The sequence below is a fragment of the Polypterus senegalus genome, chromosome 12 (assembly GCF_016835505.1).
Source record: "Polypterus senegalus isolate Bchr_013 chromosome 12, ASM1683550v1, whole genome shotgun sequence".
NCBI classification, from domain to species: Eukaryota; Metazoa; Chordata; class Cladistia; order Polypteriformes; family Polypteridae; genus Polypterus; species Polypterus senegalus.
The window spans coordinates 127,206,305-127,225,768 of record NC_053165.1 but is presented as its reverse complement, the minus strand read 5'-3'; the positions used below and the strand labels follow the sequence as shown (position 1 = coordinate 127,225,768).

The following is a 19,464-nucleotide window of genomic DNA, read 5'->3' as shown; positions in this document are numbered from 1 at the left end:
CTGTGACGATGTGGGTTCTGGCTCCACACTCCCTTTGCTATTGGAAGCACTCGAACCTCACACCGTCGATAATGAAACCGAGTGAGCTAGTCAATGGAGGCAAATTAAGCATCTGAGCAAGGGGAAGGTAAAAAGTGCAAAAGTGCTTTTATTTATAATTGTCCATCAAATCAAAAACAGTGTTCCAATAAATAGTGCAGATCTTCAAGTTCTTCAATAAATAAATAAATAATCCATTAAAAGAACACGTGGGGGTTAAAACTCAATAGAAAAAACAATCCTTAAAATCGGAGGTTAAATCTTCTTATGGAATCAATCTTAAAACACTAACACAATCCGGTGCCTATTTTCTGTATGCGTCTCACCTGCTTATCCCGTACGGGCTTAGCAGCAGGCAAGACGCTCTCTGCAGCTGCCCTCCTACATCACACGCTCGAGACTGGAGACCTCCCGATCCCTGGCTTCGGTCTGGCACTCATCCCAGTCCCGAGACTTGATTACCCTCAACGGCCAGGTCGCCCGTTGGGGATTCCATCACCAAGTCTCCCGACTTCCGCTGCCTTTTCCATGGCCTCTCTGCGGCCCGTCGCTTTCACCTTGTCACTCCCGCTACCAGATTGCTCAGCGGGAGCGACATCTACACAAACACCTGGGTGTCGGCCTAACACCCAGCTTCCTCGCAGCTGCCCACGAGCGCTCGATCGCGCGCTCACCACACGCTCCACGTGTCCGTCTCTCTCCTGCACCGCTTGCTTCCACGCTCCCTGTAACCTCCGTCCTCTCCTTTCCTTTCTCTCCGATCGATTCTCTCGCCCCCTCCAACCGACTTGCGCTTCTTTTAAAAACGTGAGGGGCCATCACAGCTGCAGCATTAGCCACGGGAGCAATCACGAATGTGGGCAGTTCCTCACCTGTGCACACGGTGAGAAACGCCACATCGACGACTGCCCGCGCTGCTCGCTACTAACAACGCCCCCTCACGAAGCCGCCTCGGGTGCGGTGATTATTTATTTAAAATCAATGGCCTTTTCTCCACGAGCTGTGGACCCATAACACCACACTTACCACTAGTATTTTTGGCTAAGTCACTTCTCCAGGGGAAGGACACGGAATCAAAGCAGGTAAGAAATAAGGTGTCACCAAAAATTAACCCCAGTGTAAACCAGAAATTCAGATGGCAGTATGCACAATTCACCAGCATAAAAATGGGCGCATGACTGGATTATTTTTTGTTTGAATTGGCTTTGTGCAATAAACCTTGCTCAGAGTTTATCAAGTGTTAGTCTATTCAATTTTCTGTTCACTTATGCAATTTCTCAAACACCTCCACATGATGAACTAGCTAGAGACATGATGGACAGTACCTGGCTTAGCTATAATGAAGTCTTTACTAACGACACCATCAGAACCCTGGTGGTTTCTACAAAATCTGATTCTTTTTTAGTTACTAATTATTTAAATTATACATATTAACCTGCAATATTTTTCCTTTTTTTTAGTATTTAGTAATTTAAGATCCTTAATCTATAAAAGTGCCATATAAAAGAAATTGATGAATTTTTACATTCTTAAGCTAAACATCAAAGTCAAATGGTGCGACACAAAGTATGCCTGTACTTAATATTTTTATGTTGTTTAAACATTTTAATAGAGAACCAGTAGTAGCATCATTTATACCTACCACGCTTGAGATCCTTGTATACATAGCTCTCCAGATGCAATAGGACATCTCCTGTCTGAGCACCTTCAACCCATGACAGCAAAAAGCAATATAATATCACAGTACAAGATTAAACAGCAAGATTTCTTCAATTACATTTTTTTATTTATGTTACATAAAACACATATACATATATACACACACACAACAAGATATAAATATATATAGTAATATTGACATTTAAGTATTAGACAGTGAAACAAAAATCAAGTAAAATTAAATGTAAAGATGTTTCATCCAACTTAGATTAACCTCCCTTCAGTTTGCACTTTTAGCTTTCAGATAACTTACAGGAAACCTGGAACAAAAGGACCTGTTTGTATATCTTTGTCTTGTGACTCTATTATCTATAAATGTTCATGCCTCCTTTTCATCAGTTTTCCTGAAAACAAACTTAATGTGATATATGATAGGAGGCACATATTGCAAATCAACTTTTCCCTCTGAAAAAGGAGGGCTCCAGCTCACCCTCTGTCAGAATAGAAATTATAATATACATTTAACCTATGATAAAACAAAACAAAAATCTCACAGCGTTCCACATCTTTTTCTTTACTACCTGTAATCTATTTATCATTGGCACATACAGTATGCAGCACAAAGGCCATGTGGCTACCTTTTCTGACACTGCGGAAAACTTTGTGACCATGACAAAAACACCAAGAGCTAGCAGAGCACAATTAAATCAGACATCAAGAGGCACTGTGAATGTAGTGGCTTTGCACAATAAAGGATACCTTTTCTAAATGTTAATGGACTGATGCTCGAAAAAGAAAAGATATGTATATATAAGCTTTCCCAGAGCCAGAAAATGCAAACTTCTTTAAATTCTTTTGAGCCTAATATGGAGATCCACCAAATTATCACCATTGCAGATTATGTGTCGGCTCATTGGTTTTATCTTTCATCATTGCTGCTGAAGTAAATAGCATATTTATTATAGATAATTAAAGAATATTTCCAACAAGTCCAAAATTAGTATCTCAGAGTACTAAGCCTTTGTACAGTGATGGACAAAAAGCTTCAACAAGCATTACTGTAATTGTTGATTATGTACCAAATCTGTTTTTCTTGCAGGACAACACTATGCAAAGTTAAGTAGTTTCAGAAGCCTTGGTAAAAAGACATCTTGATTAAAAGTGACACCCAATCAGAAGCAGAGGGCAGTGATAAGTTAGATTTAAACTAAAGTGATATTTTAATATGTATACATTTCTGGTTAGGGATTTTTGAGTACTGGCTAAATGTTTTTCTGCCTACTCCCACAGACAAATGCACATGTGTGTAACATTTCAAAGCTGCAAGCAAGCAGGCAATATATTTATGAAATGATGCAATTACTAGTGCAAAATCCCATATTGTAAATAAGCTTGTACATGTAATTATGTATTCAGTGTTTGCAGAACATTATAAAAAGCAAAAAATTAAAACAAAGAAAAAATTTAATATTGATAGATATTGAAAGCACCTTGTAAATATGGCTACAAATTATAGTATCAAGTGCCAAAAGAAGCCTTGAAAATCTAACACACTTAAATTATAAAACTCAAGGGAATAATAGTTTCCCAGGTCAGGTTCATGATGATAGGCATTAAAGTATGCATTACACAAGGGGGGTACAGTGATGCAATGGTAGTGACGAGTTGTATCGGGATCGTGACTGAGAGAATAAAAGTGAAGGAAAAAAAAAACACCAACTTTTACAAGTATTATAAGTTTACACCAGCTGTTACAGACACAAATCAAATGTATGTTTTTATTTTATAATATTAACAATAAGAGCAGCTCACTACTCAAAACGGTAAATTTGCCGGGGAGCTGGTTTCAAACTCACGACCTCCGGATTATAAGTCAGCGGATCTTACTGCTGCACCACGGAAGCTGTCGTATTGTACTTGCACCTTTTCTGAAAATGTTTGATATTTGGCCATCAGCCTTCACACATTATACAGTTCATGTCTACATTTTGTTATTTATTACTAAAACATGAAAAACATTTCTGTTTTAATGATGTGTTTACATAGATTGTTGTAGACACAAAACACACATCAAATTATGTCTCCTTACAATTCCGGGTAGTTCACTCCCAGATAATAAATCAAGGCAGGAACTGGGTGAACTTGTTGCCCGTTCTGAGGTGGTAGGGGGATGGTATAGCAGGCTGGTTGCTGCTTGGGTTTATCGACACATTTAGAAGACAAAAGACGCTGACGGAGAGGTGCGAAGGGATTTAAGGTGGGCCGGGTTTACGAGTTTTTTCATTGGCTCTGGTAATTATAGTGTTAATGTAGTAACTAATGGGAATGTTTCTACTCATTAGGAATACAGGAACAAGTCACCACTTTCATCCAGATGGAAGGCTTGCTTTTAAAAAATAAAAAAAAAAAAAAAACATCGTTGTCTTTTTCAATTGTTTTACCTTTTAACCACCTTAATCCAAACAGGTTTTTTTTTTTTTTTTTAATATTACACATACATTTAGTGATAAATGCAGCCACTGCACATTCAGAAATCAGCTCAGAATATATGGCTGGTGGTGCATGCTTCAACAACTGCGAGAGAGGGCTGCTGTACAGGCAGGTGCGACATCAAACGCCTAAGCAGTGGCTTCTGGTTTGAGTCCTTTCCCAAAATGCAGCATAATTTATTAGCTCCATAAATTTGCACGAATTCGGTGCCCCAGAGTGAGATATTAACAAATTTCTAAGTGCTAACAAAATTATGGAGGGGGCAACTATTGAGAAAAGGGGAAGACCAAGAAAAAACGCTACAAAAGACGATAACATTCCAAACGTACACAAACAGAATACCGCGAGCGGTGACGGAGCACATGAGGGAGAACAAATTAGCCTAGCAAAGATTCTCAACAAGATTAAGGACTTTCGACAGGACAGCCACAAACAACTTCAAGATATAAAAGAAGAATTGAATAAGTCTAATAAAAGAATTGAAGAGGCTGAAAATAGAATAGATGAGGCTGAGACCCGAATCCAAAACACGGAAGAGATGATATGGCTAACTGAGCAAATTGAAGCCAGGCTAAATGACCAACAGGGCCGAGCCAGATGATCAAACATCAGGATCTATGGCGGACCTGAAAAAGCGGAGGCAAACTCTTCCAACTTCATTTCTTTTCTGGAGGATTTACTTAAATCGACTCTGGATCTGACCCCACCGGTGGACCTCCAGATTGAAAAGGCTCACAGAGCGCTCGCGCCTACTCCATCAGCCGAAGCCAAACCACGCTCAATAATCGTCAAGTTCCTCAACTACAGAACAAAAGAGTTGGTAATCAAAACGGCCTGGGAGAAGAAAGTGATCAAATGGAAAGGTAACAGGATTTTGTATGATCATGACTACGCTCCCAATGTGCTGTGGAAACGGAGGAAATATCAAGGTGCAAAAAGGATGCGGAGGGAACACGGAATCAGATTTCAAACGCGATTCCCGGCCAGGTTAATGAGTGTTTTACACTAAAGGCACGGTTATCTACAACTTTGCGGAGGAGGCAACAACCGATATGGTGAAAAGAGGTCTCCCGGTGACCGCTCTCGACACACCTTCCTCGCTGATTGAGCGTGTTCAGCGGCTGACCTGGAGAAAGACCGGCAAGAAGAGTGGTACACCTGCTCGCATACATCCATCCTACAAAGACAAACTTCTTGCATTCAGACGTTTACAAACAGAAGATAAGTGAGGGATAAGAAACACCTTTTCTTTGGGACAGAAATTGAAGGTACACTGATTTATTACACTGACTTTATTAGTTTCTACTAGTTTCTTAATTAAAGTTTCACTTCCCGACTTGAGAAGACATGCGTGTTAAGTGCAAATATTACCGAAGGAAAGGACAAACTGTTTTTACATCGATATGACTTTAAGTGCATGGGGCCCTTAATACACCCCAAGTACAAGAGGTTTTTCCCATGGAGCATGCTTATCATCCTTGCTCATTGAATGGTCGATATGTTGCGACCCCTTGCTTGGAAGTCTTGACTTTATTTTTTATAGTTTCGCCTTTTTTACTTGAAAGTTCTGGTTGTTCTTTGTTTATCTGTTCATGTTTAATGCATACTCAGAAGGGGATGGTATTAGATGACTGTTATACAACTGTGAGTAGATTGAATCAAAAACACAAGAAAATATGTGGATTAAAAGAAAATGAGTAATTCCATAAAGGTAGCATCATATAATGTAAATGGGTTACTTAACCCTGTAAAAAGAAGCAAGATTCTAACTAAACTTAAAAAAGAGAAAATTGAGATAGCATTGCTTCAAGAGACTCATCTCAGTATAATAGAGCATAAATTAAATCGGATGGGGTTTAAATATGTTTTTTCTGCGTCTTTTGGATCTGGACGTAGGAGAGGGGTTGCAGTTTTAATCTCTAATAAAGTGACTTATGAACATCTTGCAGAAATAAAAGATAGAGAGGGTAGATACATAATGATAAGGGGCAGAGTTGAGGGCCCCTTCTTAATTCTTAATGTCTATTCCCCTCCTGGTAGTAAATGTTCCTTTTTTAAGACTTTGATTAACCTAATAGCATCCGAATAGCAAGGCATCTTTCTCTGCGGTGGGGATTTAAATGTTTTATTGGATCCTAAATTAGATTCTTTGAACACTTCCACCCATTTGGCGAGTCCATTAAGAAAAACATATAAATACAATGATAAAAGAAATAGGTCTGATTGATGTATGGAGAGGCTTTCATCCAGGACATAGAGACTATACGTATTACTCACATCGACATACATCATACTCAAGAATTGATTACTTTCTAGCGTTTGGACAAGACAAATTTAGAATAAAAAATTGCAATATAGGATTAGCTGATATATCTGATCATGCATTAATATCACTTTATCTAAATATAGAGATTAAGCCAAAAAACACTCTCTGGAGATTAAATTCTGGCATTTTAAATAATAGATTGATTAGGGAACAGCTTGTAGTAGAAATTAAACAATACAGTATGTGGAGCAGAATGATAATGGCTTAGTTCCGCCTTCTATAATATGGGATGCATGTAAAGCAGTTCTTAGGGGTAAAATTATAGCCATTACGTCTAAATTAAAGAAATGTAGACTTGAAAAACTTAACAGACTTACAAACAGGCTAAATAAATTAGAATAGGAAAACAAGAAGTATCCTAATAAAAATTTTTCTCAAGAAATTAAGAAAGTCAGAACAGAGTTGAATTGCCTATATACACAAGAAATAGAGAAAAAACTAACGTTTTTAAAACAAAAATATTATGAGTCTGGAGGCAAAGCAATGAAGCTATTAGCTAGAAAGCTACATAAGCAAAAGTCCAATGAGACAATACAAAAAATAAAGTCAGAATATATTCAGAGCGTGTTCGAAGAATACTACAAAAAACTCTATACTCAAGCACAGACTGTAAATTCTGACGAAATTGATTCTTTTCTCACTCCCTTAAAACTTTCTTCGGTTAGTGAGACCTGGAATGCTGAATTAACTGCAGATATAACTGAGGAGGAATTAAATAAAGCAATATCCAGGCTTAAAACAAACAAATCACCGGGGCTAGATGGTTTCTCATCTGAGTGGTATAAGGTATTTAAACAACTTATCTCCATTTTATTACCAGCATTTAATCATGTTTTACATGGAGATTTTCCGCCCTCGTGGAGAGAAGCCACTATTTCTGTTATTCCAAAGGAGGGGAAAAACAAACAAGATTGTTCAATTTATAGACCAATCTCTGTCCTAAACATGGACTACAAGTTGTTTGTCTCAATCCTAGCTAAAAGATTACAATTGATAATGCCGGAACTAATTAACTCTGACCAGACTGGTTTTATTAGGGGTAGGCAAACACAAGACAACATCAGAAGGACTCTCCAAATTATCAATCATATTCAAGACTCTAAATTACAAGCGGCTCTCCTAAGCCTTGATGCAGAGAAGGCTTTCAACTCTGTTAATTGGCTTTTCCTTAAGGGCATTCTTGCCAAATTAAACTTCCATGAGAAATTTATTAAAATAGTTCAAAATATATACTCATACCCCACCGCGAGAATTAAAATAAATAGTAATTTATCAAGGAGCTTTGCACTTGAGAGGGGTACCAGACAGGGGTGTCCTCTCTCTCCTCTGCTCTTCGCATTGTTTATTGAACCCCTGGGGCAATTGATCTGGCAAAATTCTAAAATAAAAGGTATTAACATCAAAAATGATGAACATAAAATAACACTATTTGTGGACGACATACTAGTTTTTCTAAAGGATCCAACTGAGTCATTTATTGAGTTAATGGAAACTTTAAAAACCTTTAGCTTTTTCTCAGGATTTAAATTAAATATTTTAAAAACTCAGGCACTGACCTTTAATTATAACCCCCCCACACAAAATTTAAAAAGATTACTCCTTAAAATGGGATCTAACATTTATTAAATACCTAGGAATAAATATGCCCAAGGATATGAACAATTTAGAAATGCTTAATTATGGTCCTATTAATAAAAAAATAAAACTTGACATTGCAAGATGGAATCTTTTACCATTTTTTAGCATAAGATCTAGATTAGATTCAGTCAAGCAAAACATACTTCCAAGATTACTCTATCTATTTCAGTCTTTGCCTGTTCCCTTGCCCAAAAAACGATTCTCAGAATGGAATAAACTGATTTCCAGATTCATATGGCAAGGCAAGAAACCAAGGGTAAAATTTAAAACCCTTCAACTGAGTAAAGATAAAGAAGGGGTTGCTCTCCCATGTTTACAAAAATATTTTTGGGCAGCACAGTTAAGAATAATAGTTTGTTGGTGTAACCTAAAATATCAAGCAAGGTGGAAGGATAAAGAGATTGGTTGGTTTGACAGGATCCCTATTCAAGCTAGCATCATAGATGATCATTTAATTAAAAATACGAAAGAAAATCATTGGATTAAGGTAACATTTAAAAATTGGTTTGAGATTATTAAGGACTATAATCTAAATGATTCTGTTAATGTATTGAAATGGCCATCATATGATTCCGAATTTAAACCAAATACATTAGATATGTGTTTTAAAATATGGGCTAAGAAAGGGATCACCGCTTATTGCTCAATCATGGATAAAGGACAATTATTAGATTTTAATTCTCTAAAAGAAAAATTTAGTTTGGAATCCAAAGACTTTTACAGATACCTCCAGCTCCGACAACATTTCTGCCAGAAAATTAAAAAAGGGATCGATGAGGATCCAAATAAGAGTGCTCTAGTTAAAATATTCTCCTCAGCTTATAAGGCTGAACCAATGTTTAAGACTATTACAAAACTTTATAGAGCCTTGATGGATTTACAAGGAGATTCATCCTTGTACATTAAAGAAAGATGGGAGAAAGAAAGTGGGATTATCTTCTCAACCGAGGACTGGGAAAATATATGTAAACAACAATGGGCAACCTCCCATTCTCCATATTGGAGAGAATTCTGCTGGAGAAATACTATTAGGTTTTTCCTTACCCCAAAACAGAAAAATAATTTTCAAGGCAACTCAAATTGTTGGAGACATTGTGGCTCACAGGATGCGAACCATTTTCACATATTTTGGGGATGTCCTAAAATTAGAGGTTTTTGGAAAAGATATACATAAAGGTATTAGAAATTATTTTAAACATTACAATTGATTTCAGTTTTAAGGTACTTTATATGGGCACGGTGTCAATGGTTTCCTGGGATGGGAAAAATAAATACATGTACAGAATAATTCTTGCTTCAAGTAAAAAAGCTATTACTAGATGCTGGTACAAACCTAATCCGCCACAAATACAGGATTGGATTGATGTTGTAAAAAATGTGTTTATAATGGAGAAAATTACTTTCAGTATGAATAACCAAATAGATCTGTTTGTCGATTTTTGGTCTAGGTGGATTGAGTATATAACCCCTATTGAACCAGATGTTTTTCTGTTATTTTCTATACATCCCCTGTCTTCCGTAAATATATATATTTTTTTTCTATAATTGAGAGATAACACAAAGAGATATATTGATCTGTTTTATGCCATGAAGAGCTTTTTTGATAATATATAAGCTATATCTGTTGTAAACGTGACAAAAGTCTTAAACAGATGTATTGGATTGTATCTCTTTTCAATAAAAACTTAAATAAAAAAAAAAAAAACGCCTAAGCAGCCACTGTCTTGTGCGACTTTCAGATTTTTTTTTTCTGCAGTCCTTTATTTGAAATGTGGGGACATATAAAGTTCCATCTGTCTATCTACAGTGGAAAAAATGAATAACAAAATCAGATAAAGGGGGATGACTGCATACAGTATATACATTATCCCTGTAACTGTGGGCTAGAAGGTGGTCAGCATCCCTTTTGCATGTTTAGAAATGCAACTAAAGAAAGCTGGCAGACAGTTTTCCATCAGAGAAGCAGTGATGGCAGTGCTGGGGTTGAAGCACTTTGTGCAGGAAAATTTTAAAGAAAAAAACAGCAGATGTGAAGTGGATGAGCAAGTGTACTGCAGTTATTAAGATGGGTGTTGGTAAACAACTGATGAATAAAGCCTTAACATAATCCCCACAGGTTGGCAGAGGTGATGTAGACAAAGAGGAGGTTTAGAACAGGCTTCATGTAGGTAATATCTGGGGTGCCACAGAAGGAGTTAACTGTAATGGATGGAAACTTAAAATGTCTGTTGGAGCTACTGCTGATAGTTACAAGGGTGTCCACAAGAAGTTTAGCATTGGTAACAGGAATGTTGGCAAAAAAGGGCAGGCTGTAGTAGGTGTAAATGAAACACTCAAGAGAGTGTCTTGAACAATGGGATAAAAATGTTTGACATGAGGAAATAGATGGACTAAGCCGTACGCTTTCAAAAGAGAAGATCGCAAAAGTACTGAATAAGATAAAAGGTAAAGCAGCGGGCCCAAAAGGAATAGTGCTGGAAATGTTGAAGACAGCAGAAAGTCCTAGAATTAAATGTGAAGATTATTAACACTGGAAGATGTGCGCTCATTCAAGTATATACATTAAAAAAAAGTTGATTAATTGGGGTGTGGGTCATAGAGAGCAATCGTTTTTTTTTTTTTTTAAGTAGGTCATGAAAGTCCTGGAATAGGCAAATGTTAGGAAAAAGCAGTTTGCTTTTGGTTTTGAATGGGAACAACAGATGTAATATTTGTTGCCAGGTGCGTACTTGGAAAAGTATCCATTAAAGGGAAAGAAGCCAATTTAAGTATTTTTTTCACATGGAGAAGGCATCTTCCAGGGTTTGAAAACAGGCGGTGAAATGGCAATTTACAGATTTAAGCATGGAGGAATACTTAGCCACTGCAGTGAGTCAGTGTATGAGGAAGAAAGAATAGTGGTCATGACAGCATATGGAGCTAGTGAAAGTGTTACTGCACCAGGGATAAGTCACAAGTCTATTAATTTTCAAGGAAGATGATTAGAAAAGTGTGTTAAGGATAGCAAAGAACGCTCTTGTAGGCTGATAAACTGGAATTGAAGGAAAAGATAATGAAAAGGAAAGCTAGTGTGATAGTGAGGAGGAGTAAGGGAACACAGGCAAGATCAAGGAATAGGCTGGATATGAAAGGGCAAGAAGCATAGAAGTGGTGTGTGCATAGCATGCAATGTATGTAGCAAAGGTGTTGGGAATAATGCAATCCAACACAAAGGTTGTTAAAACTGGAAAATGGCAAATATCATCCCATTATATAAAAAGGGTGACAGGGCTGATCCAAGCAACTATAGGCCAGTAAGCTTAACAAGCATCACAGGAAACTTAATGGAAGGAATTATTAAGGATAAGACTGAGCAACACATGGCAAGGACAGGAGTTATTCTGAACAGTCAGCATGGGTTCAGAAGAGGGAGGTCGTGTTTTACTAAAATGTTGGAATTCTATGAGGAGGCAACAAAAGGATACGATCAAAGTGGAGCTTATGATATTATTTATCTGGACTTTCAGAAAGCATTTGATAAGGTGCCACATGAGAGGTTGGGCATCAAGTTAAAAGAAGTGGGAGTTCAGGGTGATGTTTTTAGATGGGTGCAGAATTGGCTGAAACGCTGGAAGCAGAGGGTGATGGTGCGAGGAACCTCATCAGAACTGGCCGATGTTAAGAGTGGTGTTCCACAGGGGTCAGTGCTAGGGCGCTGCTATTTTTAATATATATAAATGATTTGGATAGGAATATAAGTAACAAGCTGGTTAAGTTTGCAGATGATACCAAGATAGGTGGATTAGCAGATAATTTGGAATCCATTATATCATTACAGAAGGACTTGGATAGCATACAGGCAGATTTGTGGCAAATGAAATTTAATGTCAGTAAATGTAAAGTATTACACATAGGAAGTAAAAATATTAGGTTTGAATACACAATGGGCGGTCGGAAAATCGAGAGTACACCTTACGAGAAGGATTTAGGAGTCATAGTGGACTCCAAGCTATCAACTTCCCAACAGTGTTCAGAAGCCATTAAGAAGGCTAACAGAATGTTAGGTTATATAGCACGATCTGTGGAGTACAAGTCCAAGGAGGTTATGCTCAACCTTTATAATGCACTGGTGAGGCCTCATCTTGAGTACTGTGTGCAGTTTTGGTCTCCAGGCTACAAAAAGGACATAGCAACACTAGAAAAGGTCCAGAGAAGAGCGACTAGGCTGATTCCAGGTCTACTGGGGTTGAATTATGAGGAAAGATTAAAAGAGCTGAGCCTTTACAGTTTAAGTAAAAGAAGATTAAGAGGTGACATGATTGAAGTGTTTAAAATTATGAAGGGAATTAGTACAGTGGATCGAGACTTGTATTTTAAAATGAGTTCATCAAGAACACGGGGACACAGTTGGAAACTTGTTAAGGGTAAATTTCGCACAAACATTAGGACGTTTTTCTTGACACAAAGAACGAAAGACACTTGGAATAAGCTACCAAGTAGTGTGGTAGACAGTAAGACGTTAGGGACTTTCAAAACTCGACTTGATGTTTTCTTGGAGGAAACAAGTGGATAGGACTGGCGAGCTTTGTTGGGCTGAATGGCCTGTTCTCGTCTAGATTGTTCTAATGTTCTAAAACGTGTGTATAAAAAATTCAGTGGCGTTTTGGATAGTCTGCAGGAAGTGAGTGCATTTTTTATTTCTAGAAAATATGTAAGGGGGTGTGTGGAATGCTAATGTAGTAAGTGTAAATTTATATATAATAGATATCATTTGAAGAAAGCAAGATGACATATTGAGTGCACATGGAGTGGCAGACACAGCAATGATAGCAAAGGTGAGAGATACATGGAAAAAATTCTAAGTGCTCTACCCCAGTCTGACTCAATAAACCTCACTGACATTGAGGGGAAAAATTAACGAAAGCTATGGGAGTAGTATGTAGTATATATCTGGTGGATATATGGAGGGCCATAGAGTCAGAGGAAGATGACTGAGTTAAGGAAAAGATTTGGTGCGGAGGATATAGGTGATATGATGAGGAAAAATAGACTGAAGTGCACCGAGATAGCTGAAGGAATTTAAACCCAAAAAGAGGATGAATAAGTCATGGTTGAAGGTGGTGTTGGATGATGTAAAAAGATTAGGTCTCACTACAATGGATACCAAAGACTGCAGTCAAAAAATAAACCAATCATTCAGATGAGACACCAACTTAGAAGATAACCATGTAATGCACATTTTTTCTTTAGTACTGATACAAAACATTTAACACATTTTCATATGGAAATGAAAAGTAAAATATTTTAATTAATAAATACAGTTAGCTTCATCATACTTAGGAGTGGGCAGTTTGGTCAAAAAACCAAGCCAGTATAATTTTGCTAGATGCCAGTATATTATATTTGTATACTGTAAACGTATAGCATTGAAATATATTTTGCAACAAATAATAAATAATACTTATTAATTGTAAACACTGATGTCTCATCCATCAAAATGATTGTCAGTGCTCTGTTACTCAAACAGATTTGATAGCAGATATTCATCTCTCAAGACCTGACAAAAAGACAGTTTTTTTTCCTCACTCACTCAATCCCTCGCTTACACTTGCCACTGCCTAGCAAATAAAAAGCAACGTATATTTTCTTCCTGTTTCCATCGACTCACCAATCCACTGGAACTGTATAGCACTCCGAGTAATATTCTTAAAGGGTTAGGCTAAATGATTGCACACATTTCACATACATATCCATACATAAAATACATTACCTTTAAGCCGCAAATACAACAACATAAAATAATACTTTGTTTCATTTTGCATGTACATGTCTATGTTTAAATGCAAGTATGCATTTTCCACAAATTTTTAGCATACTAGTAAAAACACCTTTATGAAATTCATAATGTATGTAGAAATAAACCCAGTACAGCAGATTAACTGAAAAACAATTACATTTCTAGAAATTACTGAATAGTATGTGGAAATAAGTGTGCAACAGCGATACAAATAAGACTTATAAAACAAGGAGAACATATGATCACATTATATATACATTACATATATACACATATATACATATATATATATACATATATATACACATATACACATATATATATACATATATATATATATATACACATACACATACACATATACACATATATATATACATATATACATACATATATATATATATATATATATATATATATATATATATATATATATACATATATATATATATATATACACACACATATATATATACATATATATATATATATATATATATATATATATATATATATATATATATATATATATATATATATATATATATATATATATATATATACATATATATATATATATATATATATATATATACATATACATATATATATATACATATATATATATACATATATATATATATATATATATATACATATATATATATATATATATATATACATATATATACATATACATATATACATATATATATATACATATATATACATATACATATATATATATATATATACATATATATATATACACACATATATATATACACATATATATATACATACATATATATATATATATATATATATTTATATTTACACACACACACACACACACACTAGTGCTTTATTATCTCATTAACTTGAAAGAGCTTTGTGCAGATTTGCAATTGGGAACATCATGAGTAACTGAGTTACTTGATTAACTTGAATAAAGCAATCCTCGAAAATGTAAATGTACCCCCAAAAATAAGTGGAAAATGCTGAATGACAAACAAAGCACTGATTTAGGTATCAGCATAAAGCATCACAAAATGTCAGTTATTTGGGAGTATATCCCCTCAAAAGACCATGTTGTTATCTGCTGTCAATATACCAAGAAATTACAGTACCATCACAACACAATGTCTATGCAGCAGCATCAAAAAACACAACACGTTTCACGCAAGATTCAAGATAATCACGAAATGTGTCAAGGGTATCCACAGTGTATATAGTTGTGGTATGCTACTTAAATTACAGCTTTGTCAGTTTATTATATTGGTCGTGCATACCTGGTAACTCTAGGTATTTTCTTCTATCTGCGATTCATTTTTCAATGATGAACCCTTCATATGCATCTATGAACTTACTCTACTACATCAATGAGCAGAAAAATACAACCTCTCTCTGGTTCTCCAACATTTTGCTTTTCTCAAAAATGCTGTGCAATTCAAACATAAATTTATACCACAGACATCTGAAATTTCCTGTAGCATCTTATGATGCATGTAGCATAGAAAGCAGGGCTTTTGTTTTTTTGGGTTGGCTTAGTTACAAAGAAAAGATGTGTTGCGACAAGCACAAATAATAGAGATGTTGGATCAGCTGAAAGTCAACTGATGTAACACATAAGCCTCATATCTCATGATAATTAAAGTCTTTATACGTGCTTGTTTTGTTCATGCAAGTGATATTTCCCGCTTTCCCTGGATGGGATCCTCAAATCCTTACGTGCGGAATGTAGTATCCAAAACTCCCTCCAGGAGAGCAGCTCGAAAGACAATGCCTTTGAATTCTATTAATTTTGAGAAGAGTGAAACAGACTACAGTTTTGTTGAAGATTAATTATGTTTCTTTTCTGTTTTACCCATTGTTAAGATTCCAAAACAGTTTCTGCAACTACAACAATAAAGTGTACTTGAAAAATAAAAAAAAGGTGAATTTGTAACCAAAAAAACTATTAACAAAATATTTTTTCCCATTATGACTGTCTGTGGGCGGCACGGTGGCGCGGTGTTGGTGCTGCTGCCTCGCAGTTAGGAGACCTGGGTTTGCTTCCCAGGTCCTCCCTGCGTGGAGTTTGCATGTTCTCCCCGTGACTGTGTGGGTTTCCTCCGGGCGCTCCGGTTTCCTCCCACAGTCCAAAGACATGTTGGTTAGGTGGATTGGTGATTCTAAATTGGCCCTAGTGTGTGCTTGGTGTGTGGGTGTGTTTGTGTGTGTGTCCTGCAGTGGGCTGGCACCCTGCCCGGGATTGGTTACTGCCTTGTGCCCTGTGTTGGCTGGGATTGGCTCCAGCAGACCCCCCGTGACCCTTTGTTCGGATTCAGCGGGTTGGAAAATGGATGGATGGCTGACTGCAGCATAATCGGGCAGATATGTAGCACCTTTACAGACAGTTATTTCAAGAACACAAGGAGACATGCATACTCCTCTACTGACAGTTTTGAGTGCTGTTTACAAAGCCCCCCTTTATTTGCCTCACACATTCATTTGGACAATTTCAAAAGCTGATAGGCCGAGGTTGGATGTGAGTTATTTGATTAGAGAATGACACCCATCACTTTGAAGTGAAAGGCAATTGAATCAGTGAAAAGCTCAAGCTGACCTGCACCAATCATAATAACTCTGTCCTTTATCCATCTTCCTTTTTGGCCAAGAATTAACCATTTTGGCAAGCTGCAAAGACAAACATGGGCCATAGACAAGCATGGAATGTGGTGTTTTTTTAACAGGAAAATCTTTTACATCAAGTGTCACACCAGGATTAATTCTGATCACTAGGTTATGAATCTAACTTACCTACCTACATCCTTCTAAGATACAATTACATCTTAAGAGTGTGACAATGCTTTTGGGTTAGTGTGAAATGTGTTAAGCAATTGAGAGAAACAGACTAAACACAAGTTATTGACAGGAAGAGATAGAACGAGTCAGTCATGAACTGAAAAGCTAATACATTAAAAATGAAAACCTGCCAGTTTCAATATTTAGATTATCCATCATTTTATCTCAACATCCAAGCAGACATGATGAAAATTACTCTTTATCCAATAAAATTAAAAGGGATGCCAATAGATCCTAAAAGCCAAACAAAAAACAATACCCTTTCTATTAATGGCATCAGGAATTGTACTTATTAATACTGAAATTTTCACATGCAATTTCACTGACCAAGTAGGGATCGACATATTATTATGAACAAAAATGTATTATAGTACCACTGAAAAGCAGGAAAACGCAAAATGTAATTTTTTTATTCAATATTTATTGTGAAACAGTTTAAATAATTAATCAAGTAAGAGCATGAGATAATACAAGGTGGCTGAGAATGTTAAATTAGCTCTTTTTTTTCTTTTTTTTTTATGAAAATACAGTCCAAAATATTAGTAATCCATACCTCTTTCTGCGGCTTTCTGCAGGGCCTCTTCAATACGTAGTAGTTCTTTCTGTTTAGCCTCTTGAATGTCCTTCTCTTCCTTTTCTGGATCATATTTAATTTCTAAAGCAATGAAAGTTAAGATCCATTAGCAATATGTTAATATAACTAGAAAACACTAAGAAAAAAAAAAATTATATATGCTGTATATTATACACACACACACACACACATACATATATATATATATATATATATATATATATATATATATATATATATATATATACATATACACATACACACACACACATTCACACAGAGAAAAACAAACAATCAAAAATCAATACGTGCTGCTAGAGCTTTTTAGTGTGCGAAGCACCGCACAGGAAGCATATCGTATATCATTGAGGAGTTTTATTTAAAAAGTAATACGTGCTCTGATTGGGTATCTTCTCATCCATCCGCCAATAGCATCCCTTGTATGAAATCAACTGGGAAAACAAACTGAGGAAGCATGTGCCATAAATTAAAAGACCCATTGTCCGCACGAAATCCGCGAACCAGCGAAAAATCCGTGATAGACAGTAATCCCTCCTCGATCGTGGGGGTTGCGTTCCAGAACCCCCCGCGATAAACGAAAATCCGCGAAGTAGAAACCATATGTTTGTGTAGTTATTTTTATATATTTTAAGCCCTTATAAACTCTCCCACACTGTTAAAATTATTAGAGCCCTCTAGACATGAAATAACACCCTTTAGTCAAAAGTTTAAACTGTCCTCTATGACAAGACAGAGATGACAGTTCTTTCTCACAATTAAAAGAATGCAAATAGATCTTCTTCTCTTCAGGAGCAGAGAATTTCAGAGGGAGATAGAGAGAGCTCGCAAAGAAAAGCAAACAATCAAAAAATCAATACTTGTGCTTTTAAGTTTGCTGCGGCATTTTTAGAGGAGCGTTAGTATCTTCTAAGCAAACAGCCTCTGTGCAAACAGCCCCTCTGCTCACATCTCCTCCGTCAGGCGCAGAGAATGTCAGAGAGAGAGAGAGCGAGATTAAAGCAACAATCAAAAAATCAATACGTGTGGTTTTGTGCTTTTAAATATGCCAAGCACCGCAATAAAGCAGCATTTTTTTAGAGGAGCGTCAGTATCTTTTAAGCAAACAGCACCTCTGCTCACACCCCCTCCGTCAGGCGCAGAGAATGTCAGAGAGGGCGAGATAGAGACAAGCAAACAATCAAGCTCCGCGCGGGATGCATATCTTATATCATTGAGGAGTTTTAGTTAATATGTAATACATGCTCTGATTGGGTAGCTTCTAAGCCATCCGCCAATAGCGTCCCTTGTATGAAATCAACAGGGCAAACAAACTGAGGAAGCGTGTAGCATAAATTAAAAGACCCACTGTCTGCAGATAGAAATGGCAGACACGAATAAATGATAACAGTTCATATTAGAAAAAAAAACTAATTTTTTTTTGCAGTTCTCGATTGCGGCAAAAAGAAAAAAAGACATTGCCAGTGAATTCAGAATTTTGCCATTGACACTGTCAACTTCCTTGAAAGACAGAGCAAAAAAGAAAAAAATCTCGGGTTGCAAACGTATGTGAACGGATGCATTTGAAGATGTCGAAAAAGCAGTTTTTGTGTGGTTTAGTGATGCTCGTTCAAGAAACATTCCTATTAATGCGGCACTCATTCAAGTAATGTGATGTTTGTAAACTCTCTTGGGACCTTCCCCAGCTGGACACCACACCGAAGAGCTTCCTGAAGTGCGATCTCCAAGTCTGTACGGGGCAATAGCAGGCTCACAGATATGCTGCGTCTCTCCACCAAAGTAAACAGAAAAGATCTTGATGTGTGAGGTTAGGAGCACGGACATTGTAAATACAGATAACAGAATTACTTGGTCAGTGACCTGGCCACGACCCTGCCTGACTGCTGTGTCTGTATATAGCAGATCACACTACAATAAATAACTGTGCAGTTCCTGTTTCAAGCTGAATAAAGCTGGTTTTGCTAAAGTATTGAGACTAAGTCTCGTGTTTTGGGGTACAAGTCAGGGACTCATAGCGGGACCCCAATCTTTTATGATTTGCTTCTGTGACGCTTCACTGCACAGCTCTGAGCCTATTGCCCTGCCCCAGCAACAAAA

The 19,464-nt window shown here is 36.6% G+C and overlaps 1 protein-coding gene across 1 annotated transcript in view; it reads right to left on the bottom strand.

The window, feature by feature from the left end:
• Window positions 1-19,464, bottom strand: part of vps13c (vacuolar protein sorting 13 homolog C) — a 624,410-nt gene that overhangs the window by 490,985 nt on the left and 113,961 nt on the right. Inside the window, exons 5-6 of the mRNA XM_039771364.1 lie at window positions 17,329-17,430; window positions 1,682-1,744 (exon numbers count right to left, since the gene is read on the bottom strand). Coding sequence (XP_039627298.1) covers window positions 1,682-1,744; window positions 17,329-17,430 — 165 coding nt within the window. The remainder of the gene's footprint in view (window positions 1-1,681; window positions 1,745-17,328; window positions 17,431-19,464) is intronic.